Source organism: Scatophagus argus, chromosome 3, assembly GCF_020382885.2.
Source record: "Scatophagus argus isolate fScaArg1 chromosome 3, fScaArg1.pri, whole genome shotgun sequence".
Classification (NCBI taxonomy): domain Eukaryota; kingdom Metazoa; phylum Chordata; class Actinopteri; family Scatophagidae; genus Scatophagus; species Scatophagus argus.
In genome coordinates, this window is record NC_058495.1 from 7334980 (window position 1) to 7353317 (window position 18338).

General features: G+C 37.5%; 1 protein-coding gene across 2 annotated transcripts; it reads left to right on the forward strand.

The window, feature by feature from the left end:
• Window positions 1–95: 95 nt before the first annotated feature.
• Window positions 96–15364, forward strand: itcha (itchy E3 ubiquitin protein ligase a). 2 transcript variants are annotated; one of them, XM_046383162.1, is made up of 24 exons: window positions 96–231; window positions 956–1026; window positions 1183–1324; window positions 1802–1926; window positions 2935–3066; window positions 3541–3589; window positions 3722–3900; window positions 4148–4382; window positions 4596–4691; window positions 5063–5237; window positions 6075–6144; window positions 6270–6354; window positions 7235–7363; window positions 7486–7558; window positions 7721–7792; window positions 7899–7987; window positions 8134–8293; window positions 8528–8661; window positions 9559–9699; window positions 11452–11572; window positions 11707–11811; window positions 12084–12180; window positions 12282–12354; window positions 12729–15364. In XM_046383162.1, exons 2-24 carry the CDS (start codon window positions 1002–1004, stop codon window positions 12826–12828), a joined length of 2607 nt encoding a protein of 868 aa, XP_046239118.1. In that variant the 5' UTR covers window positions 96–231; window positions 956–1001; the 3' UTR covers window positions 12829–15364. The 2 variants fall into 2 exon arrangements, with proteins under 2 accessions (XP_046239118.1, XP_046239119.1); XM_046383163.1 differs by having other exon boundaries at window positions 174–801.
• Window positions 15365–18338: the final 2974 nt, after the last annotated feature.

Genomic DNA, 18338 nt, shown 5'->3' on the forward strand with positions numbered 1-18338 from the left:
ATGAACTCTCGGTTCTAAGTTGTGCAGAATGCACGGCTTGTTCAAAACGATTTTTTTTCTTTAGGACTGTAGACACGGTGTCCTTTTTATTATGAAAAACTCGTGCCGGAATAGCTGGTCTTGTGGCTAGCGGAACACAGGTCTGTTCTGATGGTAGACAGCTATCTGTCAACAATCTAGGCATACCTGAGATTGAAGTCTGAGTGGCCGTTTATCGTCTGCTTCTTCCAGGTATGGGCATCTAGTCTTTCACTGAAAGGCATATATGAGATTTCCTAGACTGAACGATCAAAGCTGCTCAGTGAGCCGGGTGGTATTAGCATTACTCCCGTTAGTTAATGCATGGTTAGCTAAGCCTCGGTGTTCAGGACGTCGGCGAACAAAGTTACTCCCGACGGTCGAACTTCCAAGTTTCCATTAATGATTTGCACAACGTAATAGCCAGTTATGCATCTTAGTCATGTCACCGTCGAAACCGTTAACCTACGAAAGGCTAGTGTTTGAAGTTGTCTTGACGACAAATCCCCTGTTGGCTAACCCTCTGCTAACTTGACAGATGAAGCTATGAAGCTACAGTTGTACAGCCTTCATATTGTAGATGGCAGGGAGCACGTCGACTCGTTATGTTAAACTGTGTTGCTGTCCTGAACACTCAACACCTTTATGTTATATTAACATATCTCCACTGTCTAACATGTAAACTAACGTTACCTCTTGCCCTACAAAGATTAGCGAGTTGGGTTTAGCGAGACTTAATTTAGTTAAAAATAAAGTTGAAGATGGGATTTTCTGTTACGAGAGGTAACGGTTACATGGTGGTTTCTTGAAATAGCTAGGATCAATCGTAGTCACTGTTAGTATTTTAGGTAATGTTAGCCTAATTTTTTTAAGTACTGTAGGTTACCTACAGTGCTTATGTGTTTACATCTGATGTCGTCTGTTGCAATTGCTGTAGGTCCTTTTGTTGAAGCCAAGAAAGGCTGCAGTGTTATGGATGAAACATGAAGGCCCAATTGCAAGTCACAAGTAAGTCAGAATTGCAAGAAGGCTTGTCTATCAACAAAATATACAAATTTGCTAAAGTTGCAGCATCTTACCAAATGTAGCTTCTGGCCCATTCTAATCATATCTATTGAAAATTGCACTACATGAAGTTTTACTCTGGTGTTCTCTCTTTTCTAGTTCTATCAGCCAAGCTGAAGGAAAACAAGAAGAACTGGTTTGGTCCCAGTCCATATGTGGAGGTAGCCGTGGATGGCCAGTCAAAGAGGACTGAGAAATGCAACAATACACACAATCCTAAATGGAAGCAGGCTCTCACAGTGTGAGTATGACTCTTGTGTTTGTTATACAAGAGGAAGTAGTGATTAGTTATTGGGTGATGATTAATTTAGTCTAAGTCCAACATTGTGGGTTTTAACATCCATATTTTAGTTCCGTGGTCTGTGTGTAGAGTCTTTTAGAGAGTTTTTAGAATCAGATCTGTTTCTCGTGTAAAGTTACGCAGCTGGGAAGGATAAACTAAATACATAAAGGATATATCCTTATAAAGTAAATATTTGATGTATTTGATTGATAATAATCATTTGGATAACAAAAATTACACAGATGTGATGAGGCAGATAAAGAAGCTATAGGCTTATATGGAGGTCCTCCCCCTGCTTAGCCAAAATTATCATTGATTGATTTACTTACAGTTGATTAATTGACCATTATTTTTTTAAGCATTAGTGCAGACAATTCTTAATCTTAATTTGTCTTGTGTTCACTTGTATCTTGTCATTTTCTCACTTTTCTACAGAATCGTGACTCCAGTCAGCAAACTGATTTTTCGTGTTTGGAGCCACCAGACACTGAAAGCAGACATCCTGTTGGGAATGGCCGCACTGGAGATCAGTGAGATGCTTAAGGCCAATGACTTGAAATGTGAGTTACTATGTACTACTTTCTTTGTGTTAGTTTTAGGATTTTCAAGACTTGAAGTCAAAAACATCCCAAACCTACTACTTGCTTATTCAGTTATTGGCATGAGACAGCTGTGATCCTGTCGTATTTGCTTGTACTGTCATTTGCGATTTCAGTTTTGACTATGGAAAATATTTGTTGTTCGAGCCAAGGAGCCGAATGTGGAGCTAATATTTCTAGGCTCTGGGGGGGTGATTCCCACAGAATCCTGGGTGGAATTTTCTGAACATAACACCCATCACCTGGCTTATTTATTTCAAGATAATAGCAAGTTGTATCCCTTGTAATCTTACTTTTATTTCATTATTCATTTTGTGCATCTGTGTCTGCCAGCTGTGTGCTGTGTGTTATATTTAACAGATGTTGCACACACTGTAGATAATGTGCACACTTGTTGTATCGAAGTGCATATATGTGTTTCTATTAAGAATCTTTTATTGGGTTTTGATAAGCTGAACAACCAACATGCTCACTACTAACTAGGTTTTATTTTCCGGGGATAAGGCCTCACTTAAATTTATGACCCTCTGCTTGCATGGAGTGTGTTTACAACCTAATACAATGGCTCCCCTCAGACTGAGACAGCATGCAAAGCATGTGATAAGTGAAAGTCTATATTCTGTATAGCTGTTTGAATTTCATTTGCCAGTACTGAACAAGATTCTCAAAAATGGCAGTGGCCAGTGTGACTGAAGTGTTTCTGCCTGACAGAGCAACTGATACTCCCCCTGTTGTCACTTGCAGGGCTGAATCCAGTAATCAGCTGAGATGAGAATGAGATTATTAACAAAGATCAGTAAGGCAGGACTTCCTAAGGAAAAGGTGTTTTAATTTTAGTGGCAGTTTCTGCTACCTCAGGGTAGTCTTATCACAACCTTGCATTTTTTTGGGTGAAGGCTCTGTATGGGTGTTTGTGTCATGAGTTATCTGAGGTGTGTTGTTTGACACAATATTCTGTGCTCTCCCCAGTATGTGAGGTGGTGCAGACATTGCAACTGTGCTCTGACAAAGACCCCCGGGATGTTGTAGGTGACCTGTCAGTCTGCCTGGATGGCATGCAGGTAGACCCAGAAACCTTAGCTTCGGCAGAGAGAGAACATGGTAAGAATCCACACACAAACGTAAACTCACTATGCTAGGTTGACGACAATAATAACAATTTCAGACATATATGCATATACTTTGCACAAACACAATTATGTTATTTAGCTGTTCTAAGAGATATTTCCTTCCTTTTTTATCTTAATAGTCCCTTAAGTAGTCGTGTTTTATTGAATAAGAGGCTGAAACAGAGATCTTTACAGAGCCTGACTTATGCATTGCCGAATTTATGTCTTGAGGTAATTGATCATTACGTTCTTTATTCACCAGAGATAACTGATAAGTTTATTTTTCAACTGTAAACTGTCCCCTACATGTATCAGTCCCAATAATTTAGTAATTAAATTTAGGGGATTGTTATTAAAAGCAGTTGTTTTTAATAATCAGCTGATATATTGAGATCAAAATCAAGTGTTCCTCAGTGAGTAAATACAGAGTTATGTTGTTGCCATTTGTCTTTTTCTGTCATTCTAGCCACTGTTTCCAATGGAAATGCAGAACAAAATGGAGGCACAGGCAACAGGTTTAGTAAAATTTCATTTATAGGACTGCACATGTTTTCTGTGCCTTTTTTGTGTTTGCATATTACCATACTTATAGAAAATGTTCATTGAACACCTGTAAAAGAACTTCAGTTCAGTGTTTTTATCATCAGGTCAAGCAGAGACACATCTCCCTCCAGTGACTCGGAGGAGTGGGTTATTGTACCTAATGGCCATACGGTCAATGGCAAGAGTTCTCCTTCTCGATCTCCAGGAGGCTCTAATGCCTCGCGTCCTCTCAGACCAACCCGACCTCCTCCTCCTACACCTCGGAGACCAGCAGCCTCACCGAGTAAGGAAAGCACAAGACGTCAAAGTGACATCAAATACTTGACAATATAACATTATTTCACAAACAGTTTGACGTCTGATTCACATTACATGCTTATCATTACATATTATCACATAGCATGGACTTTCTTTCATATACAAAAATGTTGTGAGCGCTGTTACTGCAGTCAGAACACATATATCTCTGCGTGTTCATTGACGGGCTTTAAGGTTTTCTTCTCTACTATCCTCACCAATCCTCTCCCCAGCCTCTTCTAGCAGTTCCTCTCCCAGTGAGCTGAGTGAGGGTCCAGCCTCTGATGGCTCCTCCCAGGCGTCAGCTAGTGGGTGTTCAAATCAGCAGGATGACTCAGGCGCAGGAGCAGCGACAGCAGGTTCTTCACAGGCAGCAAGTGGCCCCAAACCAGGCTCTTCTGCTCCAGCAGCTCTTGCCACAACAGCTCCCAGAATCACACCCATAAGCAACGGTCCCTTACCACCAGGGTAAAGAAAAGAAGGACACTACACTTGATTCTGCAAGTCTTTACTATAGCTACTGTTAATAAGGATTTTAGACAGCAGCCTTACAAATACTTGTTATTGTGTTAAGCAGCCAAGTATTTCAGTGACAGAATCTGTTTGCTCTGCAGGTGACCTCCATCTCAGTCCTGTTCCTTGTATTTTGTCTTTGCTCACTCAGTCGTATTGTCTCTGCAGGTGGGAGCAACGGGTGGATCAAAATGGACGGGTGTATTATGTGGATCACATTGAGAAAAGGACAACCTGGGACAGGCCTGAACCTCTGCCCACAGGGTACAAAAACTCTTAATTGATCATTTAGAGTATGAAAACTAACATGCCGCTTAGATAGATAGATAGATACTTTATTGATCCTGAGGGAAATTCAAATTGTTCTGCTCTTTTGGACTGTACAGTCATAAAACCATAAAAATGGTGTCACATTAGTACAGACATGTTTTATAACCACTCTTACTATTTCTGTAGAGCTGCACTTAAAAAAAAAAACAGAAGAATGTCACTGATGTTTAAAAAGTAGAACAGATTAAAACAACTTGTGTCTGTGGTATTCATACAAATGTCAGGTGGAGCCCTCAGGCCCATCTGTCATTTGGATGAGACTGTCACCTCAGCTCTGCCTTCTTTTCACTCAATTCTTTCTGTAGGTGGGAGCGCAGGGTGGACCCGATGGGTAGGGTGTACTATGTGGATCACATAACCCGATCTACTACGTGGCAACGGCCCACCCAGGAGTCAGTGCGTAACTATGAGGAGTGGCAGCACCAGCGCAGCCAGCTGCAGGGAGCCATGCAGCAGTTTAACCAGAGGTTCATTTATGGGGTGAGAGCAGTCACATTCTTAGTTACTAGATTTGTTACATTCAGTGCACAGGAAGCACAATTCCAACACTTACTATGTCTGCCAAGGAAGTCATGTTCATGGTCTGGTTTGTTTGTCTGGTTGTCTATTTGTTAGCAGGATTACAGAAAAAACTAATAACCTGATTTTTATGAAACTTGGTGGAAGGATGCAGCATGGGCTAAGAAAGAAACCATTAAAATTTGGTGCATATCTGAATAACAGGGCACATATACAAATTTTTCATGATCCCATTTCAGGCTGTTTTATTTTACATGCTGTTTATGTTACAAATGTCACACAAGTTATGATTATGTTGTTTGCTTAAAATATATTTTCTGAAATCAACACATATCATTTGGTTGTGGTGGAGTGGTTAATTCGAAAAATGCCCCCCCCATTAGCCGGCTGATGTGCCCCCACTGAACCTCCAATTTGCTCCCTGGGCGCTTGATGCAGCCCACTGCTCCTGTATGTTTCATTGCATGTAATTTGTTGGGTGTTGCATGTGTGTGTTCAATTAAGGATGGGTCAAATGCAGAAGACAAATTCAGTGTTTGAAGGTAAAAATATTTATACTCCCAATAAAATGATTCTTCTTCTTCTTCAACAATAAAATAATGCTATAAATAATAAATTATACCTGCAAGCTTCCAAAGTACAGGCAACACTACTGTAAGCTGACATTTATGTTGCTTCTGATAGCATGTTTTATGTCATGTGGTTGAGGAACACCAACATGATAAGATAAGAAAGCTTTGAGGTCAGTTACACTGCAGTTCTTAAAAAGATGTGTGTTCTGTCATCTCTCTAACTCAGCTCCAGGACCAGTTGGCAGCCACAGCCAATAAAGAATTTGACCCACTGGGACCTCTACCACATGGCTGGGGTAAATATTTGCTAAAATGTTAAAATCTTTTTTTCTAGGACCATACCTGTGATCTTAGTCAAAAAGTATGACAGTGAATTGAAATTGAATCATATGTTCAAAAATGTGTGTTTTTTTTATGTCAGAGAAAAGAACAGACACCAATGGCAGAGTGTATTTTGTTCATCACCCTACTCGGACAACACAGTGGGAGGACCCCAGGACGCAAGGGTAAGTGTGTTACTGTGTGCTTGTATGTGTGTGTGTGCATCATATGTAGCATCTTGATGCTGTAATATCTTTTATTATAATCAATGTAAATGATTCTAGTGTGGAGAATGGAATGACTTAATTTGGTCCTTCTTTTAGACTTGGGAATAAAGAGAATTAACTACTTTCTCGAATTAGAAAATTACTCCTATCTGCTGTAGGGCTTAGAGCTACAGAACAGCCCCAAGCCGACCTGAGTTGCAAGCCATTGGTTAATGACAGGTTCAGACAATGTAGGAGGTGTGGAGGACTTGTAGAATGTAGAAAGTTTAACTAAAAGCTTTGGTGGATTTAAAAATGATTGTTTTTTACTCAATACTACTGATGAGGAAGTTATATGTGTACAAAGGAAAGAGCATCTGATTAAACTCTGTTTAGTGTCACTAGTTCAGTAAAGAAGTATGGAAGAAGTCCAGCATGTTCCTTTTATCATGTCAGATTAAGTTAAGGTATAAATTTCAGTATGGTATATGTATTTATTCACTTTTCAAAAGAACAGTGCCCTTCACTGATTGTCAAAGGTATTTATTGTAATAAAATGTGTTGCATATTAATATCAATCTAAATCTTTATATCTATCAGTTAAATCCTGGAACTCTTTTTATATTAAGAAAACCTCAATTTTCGGACTTCGCTTCAGGGCAGTCATTTAATATTCACGCACAAATATAGTATGTATTATAATCTGTAAAATCTCTAAATCTAAAGTATAATCTTGGATTTTAGAACACATTTTCTCTTGTGATTTAACTTAATTCCCCAATTTCACTTGCAATATAAATTTTGTGTGTAACCATCTCTTTTTTTTTAACAGTTGGTTTGATGCATTTGCTTTATTCAGGCTGCTGAATGATAAGCCCCTGCCAGAGGGTTGGGAGATGAGGTTCACTGTGGATGGTATTCCCTACTTTGTAGACCACAACCGGAGAACCACAACCTACATTGACCCACGCACGGGCAAATCTTCACTGTAAGTTCTTGTTTTTAAGTCATGGACATGAAATAAGAGTGACACACACATCCTGTGCATTCAGTATATAAATGTTCATGTTAAATGGGCATTGAAAATGGCTCTTCTGGTCTTCCCCACAGTGAGAATGGGCCACAGATAACCTATGTCAGGGACTTCAAAGCCAAAGTGCAATACTTTAGATTCTGGTGTCAGGTATGTGCTTCACAACAGGTTCTCACATTCTTTGTCATCTCATGTTATAAAATCTTTCTTTATCTTGCTGCTCTATTGTTAATGTTCACTGTTGTACAGAGAAGTCAGATTGTCTAAAATTTAAGATTTTATTTTTAATTTTTTTGTTTTTTCCCCTCTCAGCAATTGTCAATGCCTCAGCACATTAAGATTACTGTCTCCCGGAAGACATTGTTTGAGGACTCATTTCAACAGGTGATCATTTCACTGTACTGCCTTTCTTTCTTTCAGGTTTTCTTTTAAACAGTATTGTCAGTGTGTGAGGTGTGCGGCTATTTTAATTCTCTGTCTAAATTCAAAGATCATGAGCTTCCACCCTCAAGATCTGAGGCGGAGGCTTTGGATAATTTTCCCTGGAGAGGAAGGCCTGGACTACGGAGGGGTGGCCAGGTAATTTCAGCTTAATTTTGTACAGTTGCATCTCATTGTATGACTTGTAATGTTGTACACATCCCTGGCATCTCAAAACATGCAATCTGTTACATAACCAGTACGACTTCCACTTAATTGTGGTAATGGTGTGGTTATATTTTCAGGGAATGGTTCTTCTTGCTCTCTCATGAGGTACTGAACCCCATGTACTGCTTGTTTGAGTATGCTGGCAAGGACAACTACTGTCTGCAGATCAACCCTGCCTCCTACATCAACCCTGATCACCTCAAGTACTTCAAGTTCATAGGACGCTTCATTGCCATGGTATGTGCACTCTTTGTCAACACAATTACATAGTATTTGAACTGGAGGTGATGTCATGATTAGTTTGACCCACCAGGTGGTGATCATGTTTATGGTGCAAAATGTGTAATGATTATGTGTAAGTCATGTAATATCACATGGTATCATATGTCATGTTTGAAATTGAATTGTCCTGATCTGATCTCAATTATGAAATTCAAATTCAAATTATAGTCCCAAATTTTTCTTTTCTAGGCCTTGTTCCATGGCAAATTCATCGACACAGGGTTCTCCCTGCCCTTCTACAAGCGTATTCTGAATAAACCTCTGGCTCTCAAAGACCTGGAGTCCATAGATCCAGAATTTTACAACTCACTCATCTGGATCAAGTAGGTCTGGGGATGCAAATCTTAATTTGTGATGGACATGTACATAATATGGTGGTCATTTACAGTGGGCTCTTCTAAACTGTTTTCACACTGAAGACCCTCACTAGAAGGGCTTTTCCAAAGGATATGAAGTAGCCAGTCAGTGGGAAAAAGTATCCAGCTAAAGGGATCTGGGGTCAAGCTCCTTCTGAGAAGAATTTGTGGGCTCTGCCACATTCTAATGCCACCATGCTATCATATACATTGACCTTGATTATTATTTATTTTACTGAGCTTTTTTACTCGATTGTAAACATGTTGTAAACTCTTGTAAATGTGGATTAGGTTTCTTGTGAGTTTTGTCCTCTGTAAACGGGATTGGTATGATTTTGGGGCATCTCAACTTAGTTTGCATAGTTGGTTGACATAAAAAAAATACAGAAGTGTTCTAGGACATTTTAAACTTTAAACATGACACAACTTTTTAGAAGGTGTCACAAACATTTTTACGGTGTTTCATAGACTAAATGATCAACTGTGAATATAATGGGCTGATTAATTAATTAATTAAAAGTAGTTAGTTGCAGCCCTACTTAGATGTCAAGTGTACATGTACATGGTTGTGGTACAGCTACATATTTCAGTGGTCATGACATGTTTATTCTTTTCACTGTTTATCCCAGTGCCCTAATGGTCCTAGTCAGAATTGGGATTCTTTCATAAAGTAATAACTGCCATAAGTGTAATTCTCTTTCACCATATGTATTGTGATGCAGATCCAGCTCCAGATGCACACACTCTTCTTAAGTAAAGACTTGAGATGAGTGTGCAGCCTAGTTGACATATGTGTTCTTTGGTAGCTTTCCAGCATTGTTATTACAACCATGTCATTAATGATAATGTATCTCTTGCCTGCAGGGATAATAACATAGAAGAGTGTGGTCTGGAGATGTTCTTCTCAGTAGACAAAGAGATCTTGGGGGAGGTCACTACCCACGAGCTGAAACCAGATGGAGGGAACATCCAAGTAACTGAGGAAAATAAGGAGGAATACATCAGGTACATCAGCATCGCTTTTCTCATAGCGTTGCATCTTCTTTACGCTTTGTGGTTTCTGCGATGATATCTTTATGCTCTTTTTTTAAACACATGACTCCCAGAAGCATCCTCCTTCCACAGTGCTTAACAGGCAAATATCTGCAGTCACCATTTTTGTGATGAGCTAGCTAATCTACTTTACTGCCCTGGTGGCATCACAGAGGTGCCGAGTCTCTGCTGTTTCCTTACTGTACTTAATCTGCAAGTTTTGTTTATTCACGGCACAACTGCACAATTACTGCGCAGTCATTTAAGGTTTTTTTTTTTTTTTATGAACAGTTTCCAACATCACTGTCACACCTGCTGGTCACCATTGTGGCTGTGGCATTAGATATATTGATGTTAACTTTTTGCTATATGTATCTGTGCAGATATTCATCAGTAAACCGTATATATCACTGCCACCAGTCCATTAAAAATGAACTTTTATTATACCACAGTCTGGGGGAATACTGAGTTCTGGTTGGCTGCAGGGTGTCACTTAATTCCTGATACTGGATACCTATTAAGTAGTTCCAACGAAAGTATCTTCATTGCTCAAAGTAATGCAGTGGCTGCAGATGCCTTGACATTAGAAATAAATGACATGGAAAAAAAATCTGAATATGAACACTGAGTGTAGTCCTTCAGTATCTCATCCTCACCACAGGGTGGCGACCATAATACACAAGGTGCCTGGAAGCCCACATGAACTCTGAATTTATTCTGTAGACTGACATAAATGAACAGCTCACATCCCATTCGCAATTCAGCTCACTATTACAGACTGCAGCCAACAGCATACATTGACCATCATTTGTTGGAGAAAATCTTGAGAGTGATTTGGGTGGACAACTAGATAAACATACATAACATTGTTAAACATACTGTCAAATAATATTTACTGTTTGTCAGCTGTTCACACCATTTTTTTAACTGGGCATCTTGCTAGCATAATGTTAGCTTTCTGGCTCATAACTGAGCCACTGCAGAGCAGACTACAAATATCTCTCGTATCTAAGGTGTGTCCTATTTATTGTGGTATTGTAGAGTAGTGAACAGCGTTTCCATGGTATAGGAACCTGATGGGATGGAATGGGATTAAAATGATTGTTCCAGGTGTTAGTCAAACACTTACAGCTTTTAAAAAAACTAACTATACAGACATTAAATTTTAATTGCAAAACTTAGGAAAATATAAATTAATGGTCTTAATTTTTGTGCTCATTATATAAAGGGGGGCAATGACCTGTGTGTTGGACATTTTTGGTTGTCCACTAATTCCTCATAAAGAACACCTTGTCTGGCATTATCCTTTACATATAGAACAGGGCCAATTTATTTTTGTTTACTTTTTTTATTTATTATGTAAAAATGTGTTTGTAATTTGGATCAATACATCCAAAGTGAATACTTCAGTACTGCTCAGTGCTGTTCCTATTGGATATTTCTCACAGTCAAAATGACAGAAATTACGTACATAAGTAAGTAAGTCAAGTAAGCCTAATTGTGAGCCAATTATTCCTATTTTCCTGTAAGTAATGCAGAGGTAATGGTCGTAAATAAATTAGCTGTATTGTATAAACATGAGAGTATAATGACAGTATTTAAATGAGAGTTAATGTACATTTTGATGATTTAACAACTTCATTTTTCAAGCAACCACAAAGATAATTTCGGTATGTCTGGCTTTATCTTATTTCATTATGTTCATCTTTGTATCTCTCCATGCAGGTTGGTGGCAGAGTGGAGGCTGTCCAGAGGTGTGGAGGAGCAGACTCAAGCATTCTTTGAGGGCTTCAATGAAGTTTTGCCCCAGCAATACCTTCAGTACTTTGATGCTAAAGAATTAGAGGTACTGAAGTAAACCTTTATAAAAACATGAAATTTGATGTTTGAGATATTGTTGTTCCTTTAAGAAAAAATGATTCTGCATGTTTTGAATGTGTTGTCTATCCACTAAAGATAATGCTCACTTCTTACCTGCAGGTGATGCTGTGTGGGATGCAGGAGATAGACCTTGTGGACTGGCAGAGAAACACAATCTACAGACATTATGCCCGAAGCAGCAAACAGATCCTCTGGTTTTGGCAGGTTTGTATATGCAGTTGAACAATTGGACTGTACTGTTCAGCCAAACAAGACCAAACAAAACACACAGCGAGACCAAAACACATTTCTAACCCATCCCTTCTCTCTTTGCTCTACTTACTACAATAGATTAATGCTTCCCAACGGTAGTGCGATTTGAGTCTCAGGATATGATTTAATTTCCTTAACCTTGTGTTAAAAGTGTCCTGTAACATGAAGAAGAGTTTGGCATACTGGATTTAGCATGCTTTTAACACAGAATGATGTGTTGGCAGTTTGTGAAGGAGATGGACAACGAGAAGAGGATGAGACTGCTGCAGTTTGTCACAGGAACCTGTCGTCTTCCTGTGGGCGGCTTTGCTGACCTGATGGGTACGCAAAATTAACACATAGAGACATACACACACTGTGTGTCACAACCTTGGCTGACTTTTTGATTTCATTTTCTTTATGGTTATTGTTGGTTAATATAGGAAGCAATGGCCCTCAAAAGTTCTGCATTGAGAAAGTGGGCAAAGAGAACTGGCTTCCACGAAGTCACACATGGTAAGACCAGTTATTCTATGTTTAATTTTACAGTTCACCACATGTTTGATCCAAACTGAAGCAGGATTAAACTTTCATGACCAAACCCTCTTAGTCATTGCCGGACCAACCTTTGAAAATCCTTCCTTTATTGTTGGCCTTTAATTTGACATTGGAAGTTATATAACACTGGATGAGAATGCATTGTTATTGTACCTTTTGTAATACAGTTTAAAATGTGCTTATGTAGCAGATGCTGTCATGCAGTTTGTTCAGCGGTAAAATTCTGTGAATTGGTTCAGTAACCAAGGTTATTATTTCACTTGTGTGTCAAGAGCACGAGATCCAGTATATTTCTGTGAAGAATCACGTTACTGTCTCTTTTCTCCATGTAGCTTTAATCGTCTGGACCTCCCTCCTTATAAGAGCTATGAGCAGCTGAAGGAGAAGCTCATGTTCGCTATAGAAGAGACGGAAGGTTTTGGGCAGGAGTAAAGTAACAAGAGCAAGAGCTGCAGGATGAGATGGAGGAGTGTGGGATAGCAGGAGCCATATCCCTTTCAGACAAGAGCACTTTTCAGCAGATTCTACTTGCAGCCAGGAGCTGCTTATAAACTGCTAGTTGAACATAAAAATCTTTATTTTCTCTCACATTATCTTATGCAGTAATAACTGTTTGTAGGCAGTTTCTCGTCGTAAATTCATTCATCCCACAGTCTGTTTCACTTTGGATCCATAAGATCAGTTCCAACCTAATCTACCTGATCTCATTAAGCCCTGTTCAGCCCACTAACATGTGATGGAGGCTCACCCTGTCATGTCTGCACTTGTTATAAGTTACGCAAGTGCAGTTTCAATACGTAAATCTGTGAATCTGGCAGTAGTAACTTGCTAAGAGTCGCCTTGTTGAGTCTATGCACTCGAACTGATCATTTCAGAGCAAAGAGTCTTATTTGTGCATTTCGACTTAAACTAAAAAAAGTTCATATCGCAGAGCAACATCAAAGGCACGTGCTGTGTGGCTTTGGGTCTTTCAGGCTCAACTTGTATTCTTTTTAGTGAAAGAGTGGATGAATGGATGGACTTTTTCTCACAGCTGACGGGACTGACTTCTGTAGCACATATGCATTTTCTTTCAGAACTTTGATAAATGTGATCATGCTAATTGAAATAGTAATTTCTCTTATTTTGGCAGGTTGATTTCTTAACTTTATAATAAGTTGAAACTTTGAATTAGTTTGCACATAATTATGTGAGCAGTAAGAGGGTTGTGGTTGTTTTTAAGCGAGGTTGTATTTTTATGTGCAATAGTTTTGTAGAAAACATTTTTGCCAATAATAGAGCCAAACAGTGATTGGTTTGATCATTTTATAACACTTTGATAAGTTTCAGCATTTACTATTGATTTGAGAACACTTGCAGGGTTGGTTGTGATTTGATCTGACTAACATTACCTTCCCTAAATTGTCTGTGCTGTACATAATATCAGCCTAACTGACTATGGATGGTCTCGTCCTTGACCAGTCAGGGATACTGACAAGACTTTTCTTAATTATTATGAGCTGTTACTAATGAAGTGGGACCATTAGGAGGTATTGCATAACAGAGAACAATGATTTGTTGAATAATCACTTATTCCCACTGAATGGTAACTGATGCTTTGGTAGATGTCCAGATTTAAGTATTATTCTAGATAAATAATGAAGATTACTGAATCCTAACTGTTGAGTGTTGAATGACTAATGCAGTTTATGTAAATACACTAACAAAGTAAAAAATCACTTTAATATCTTAATACATTTAGTTCACCCAAGCAATGGACTCTTTTGAGTTGCAGGCAGAAGCTGATAAGTTAATTTTTAAAAAAGATTTGAAATAAGGTAGTAGAAAGTGGCCCTAGTTTTATAGGGTGTGATGGTGTTCAGATTTGTACATTTTTAGGGTATTTCATGACCTTTCCACAAATAGTTCTGCTTAAGTCAAATTTAAAGTTCCCTTTTAGTATCAGAAATGATTATTGAACCAATTTACCAAAGGATTATGTTTACTTTTTTTTTTTTTTTTTTTTTTTTTTTGAAACTGACTGAAAAGTCAACCAGCATAATTAGAAAAAAGGTTTGAACAAAATTCAATCTATAGTGTGATATTTTTAAAATGAATAGTAACTGTCCAATCATCAAGGTTTGGAGTGTCAGTTTAGGCAATGTGGTAAATTACGTGGTGTAATCTCACTGTGCATCCCAGATTACTGAAAATTTAATTTACAATTTACAAATTAATTTACAGTATATTCCTTTTAATTTTTCAGCAAAGTGTAAAACGGAGTATCCAAAATGGATGTATGTGGTATCAACAAATGTTGCCCATGTATTTGCCCTTTATGAACCATGTGGCTTTATGTCATTATTGCATCATCATTTCAGTGCTTGTACGAATGAAAAAAACTGCTGGTGGTTCTCAATGGCCTGAACTCTCCATCACTGACCTGACGTGTGTATTGACCCTCAGGCAGTACCATTTACTGTTCACTTGATACTTATTGTGTCAGATTTTTCACATTTTCTCACATTTTATCCATTGCTGGTAGTAATTTAGTTAACGCACATAAACATACAAAACTACTGGTGTGCAAATTTGTGAATAGATTGTTGTAAAAAAAAAAAAATTAAATAAATAAAATAAAAACCTTGATTAAAAAAGGTTTTGTCATTAAAATGTTGACTGTTGAATATTTTAACAGATTACAACTTACATTATAGCACCTTGACACTCCAAACTGGTTGAATTAACCGGTTAATTGTTCAGTCCCTGCTGTGTTCCCGATTTTGGGGCAGTTAAACATACAGAAAAATGCAAAGTAGTGTTTTAGTTGTGCTGATTGCAAATCACGTTGATAGTGAAATCACTGTTTTTTGAGGCTTTGACTGAAAATCGATGGTTGAATATTATTTATTTGGAGGATGGGTATCATGTAGCAATGGACTGGATTGATTGAGAAAAAATAAAATGATTAAAACGCTGGGCTCCTTCAGGACGCTTGTGAAGTGTTAATTATTATCACCACAATATTTTTCACATCTGCTTACAGTATCCTGCACACAAGTCTTTACTTTTGTTTCTATGTTGTAGGAAACAAGTCTTTTGCACATATAATGCTTTAAATGGGAAAAATACATTAGGAAAGAAAATAGTGCAAGTTCTGTGTTCCCCTGAAAAAACGTTGTTGTGGCTCCATCCTTAGTAGTAAGTATACTAATTAATATATAATAAATTTTATGATTGCAAGCATATGTTGTTTGATCAATATTTGTGAACGAAATACTGATTTTTAAATTTTATTTAGAATACAATTTATCAGTGGAATTCAGGGATATTCTAAAGACAGTTTTGTGGGAAATATTGTGATTTTTACTGCACCAAATTAATTGGACATGATGCAGTTCTCTTAAACAACCCTGCAGTAAATATTACATTTAGCTCCACTTCAATAAGCTGCAACAATAGAATACTGCTTACACAATAATGAAACAGTAATAATCAGTAATTAATATCTAATTAATGTCTCTATCTTCTGATATTTTGGGTATATTTTGCTGATAATACTTTTGTATTTTTACTTAAATAAATTTTGAATGCATGACTTCTGTGGTATTGCTACTTTTTTTTTTTTTTTTTTTTTTTAAATCTTTTTACTTTTTTGAGCACTTCTGATGATGTGATCACAATCTGATTCAATATACTTACTGATGGCGTGTCCCTTGAAGAAGAAGAAACACAACTAATGGTACAAAGCACAAAGAGTACAGTTCTGATTCGCTATGTTACTCAGTTGTCTTATAATGAGCATGGGTGACTTGGAGAATGGTCTATGTGTGTACTGCCATAAACTTCAGCCTTTCTTTGGCTCTACATTTTAAAAATCCTAAACTTTGTTCCTTGCATTGCAGGATATGACTAAAGACTGATCTTGAATTTATTTGTATTTCTTCTGAAATGTGTCTGCAGTGTTTTTTTGAGACATCAACTCTTACATTATGTAATGTGCAACAGCCAAATGACTAATGCAGTTACCAAAGTTACACACCAAAGTTTGGAATGCAACTTAATCCCAAAACAGACAGCAAATCAGCTGAATCTGTGGAGGATGGGCTTCATCTTACAATGGACTGGACTGAATGAGAAATGCATTAATTATTAGACACCACTAGACCACATTTTTATGGCAAAGTACATTAACACAATACAGAAGTAGAGACATTAGAGCAAAAATCAATAATGAGAACCAAACATACAACAAACTCCTGAAAACAAACAAGAGTATTACAAAACCACTGCCGTACTGAAAACAAAACAATATTCTAATAATACCTGGCAGTTACCACTGGTAGCGTTATTTGTACTGGTGTGTGTGAGTGTGTGTGTGCACGCATTCATCTGTAACAAAAGGGTAAAGGACAGAACCAAGAAGGATTAAGGATGATGTTACAGGAGAAAAGTAAGAGTACTCAAGGGAATAGGAGATAAGAAAAGAAATAAATAAAAAGAGTTAAAATTACAATAAATAAAATAACTAACGATGCAATTTTCTTGAACAGCCCTGCACTAAAGAATACATGTAGCTCCAACAACTAACTACAACTTACACATTAGTGAAACAGAAGTAATAGCCTAATATAATACCGAAAGGGTGCGATGAGCTTCGGTAATGATGATATTTTAAGCACATTTTACTTGTAATTGTGTATTGTTACTAAAATTTTAAATGCATGACTTTATGTTATTTCTACCTTACTTTAAAAAAGGATGTGAGCATATCTTTAACTGAAGGTCATTGTACTTAGTGAAGCTTTCTCATATGAAGAACAAAGAGAGGTGAATTATGGTGCAAAGCAAAAAAAAAAAAAAAAAAAAAAAAATGCTATTTTGTATTGATTACTTAATCATAGGTCTTACAGTGAACATGGGTATTGACTTTCTTTGGCTCTTCTTTTAAAAATTCTAAAATTTGCTCCCCCTGCAGGATGTGACTAAAGACTCTCAAAGTCTTGAATTTATCTAGATTTCTTCGGAAATCTGTGTGCACTGTTTAAATGAGGCATCAGCTCTTACATTATATAACACACAACAGCCAAATGACTAATACAATTACTTAAGCTACACACCAAAGTTTGGTATGTAGCTTTATCCCAAAACAGGCACAGCTAATACCTTACAGGTCACTGCAGTAACAAACTAGTTTTGCAGGCACATATTGCCTGCATTTTCAACACATTTACATTCAAATGAAGAGACACGTTAAAGTTTATATACAATTTTTTATTTTTGTTCTCTCTCAAAATGTTTTTTTGTCTTTTTGTCTAATATTTGTTTATGTATTATTATTTATTTATTTAATCTTTACCAAAAACACTACAATAATCCAATGTACTTAGAGTACACTGGATTATTGGGCTAAATGAGTTGAAAGATTTTATTGTGTGAGTGCAAAATCTTTCTCTATCGAAACTTGTGTTTCGTTAAAGTTAATCACAAAATCCTACTCTAAAAATCGTCCATGTGGGTAGATGAACTCCACTCCTACATCATGGAGAGAACTCAGATTGTTGCTGATGGTATTAAAGCTCCTATACAATGAGAAATAGGTTACTAGAAGGGTCTATCCATGGGCCACTGCTATTTAGGTTATACAGAAATAACATCATTCTTCCTAATCAGTACTCAGACATCTATTTCTTTGCTGATGACACGATTTTATGTGCTTCAGGCTCCACTTCAGGCAAAGCCCTGACCCGTCTTCAGTCTGCCTTTGATGAATTTCAGTTATCACCCCCTATATCACAGACGAGTTTTAAATCCAAAAAAGACCCCAACCTCCACTACTGACTCTGATGGCACTCATATTGCTCTTGCAGAGTTGAATAAATATTTAAGAATTTGGCTTGACAGCAGGCTATCATTCAAAATTCATATTCAACAATTGCCAAAAACAAGATAAAAATTAAACT

What these genes read in the sequence shown, in the direction of transcription:
- itcha (XM_046383162.1), top strand. Translation starts at nt 1,002, where the DNA reads ATGAAGGCCCAATTGCAAGTCACAA. An exon ending in AATGGAGGCACAGGCAACAG is followed by an intron (nt 3,590 to 3,721) that starts GTTTAGTAAAAT and finishes TTTTATCATCAG; the next exon opens with GTCAAGCAGAGACACATCTC. An exon ending in AACGGTCCCTTACCACCAGG is followed by an intron (nt 4,383 to 4,595) that starts GTAAAGAAAAGA and finishes TTGTCTCTGCAG; the next exon opens with GTGGGAGCAACGGGTGGATC.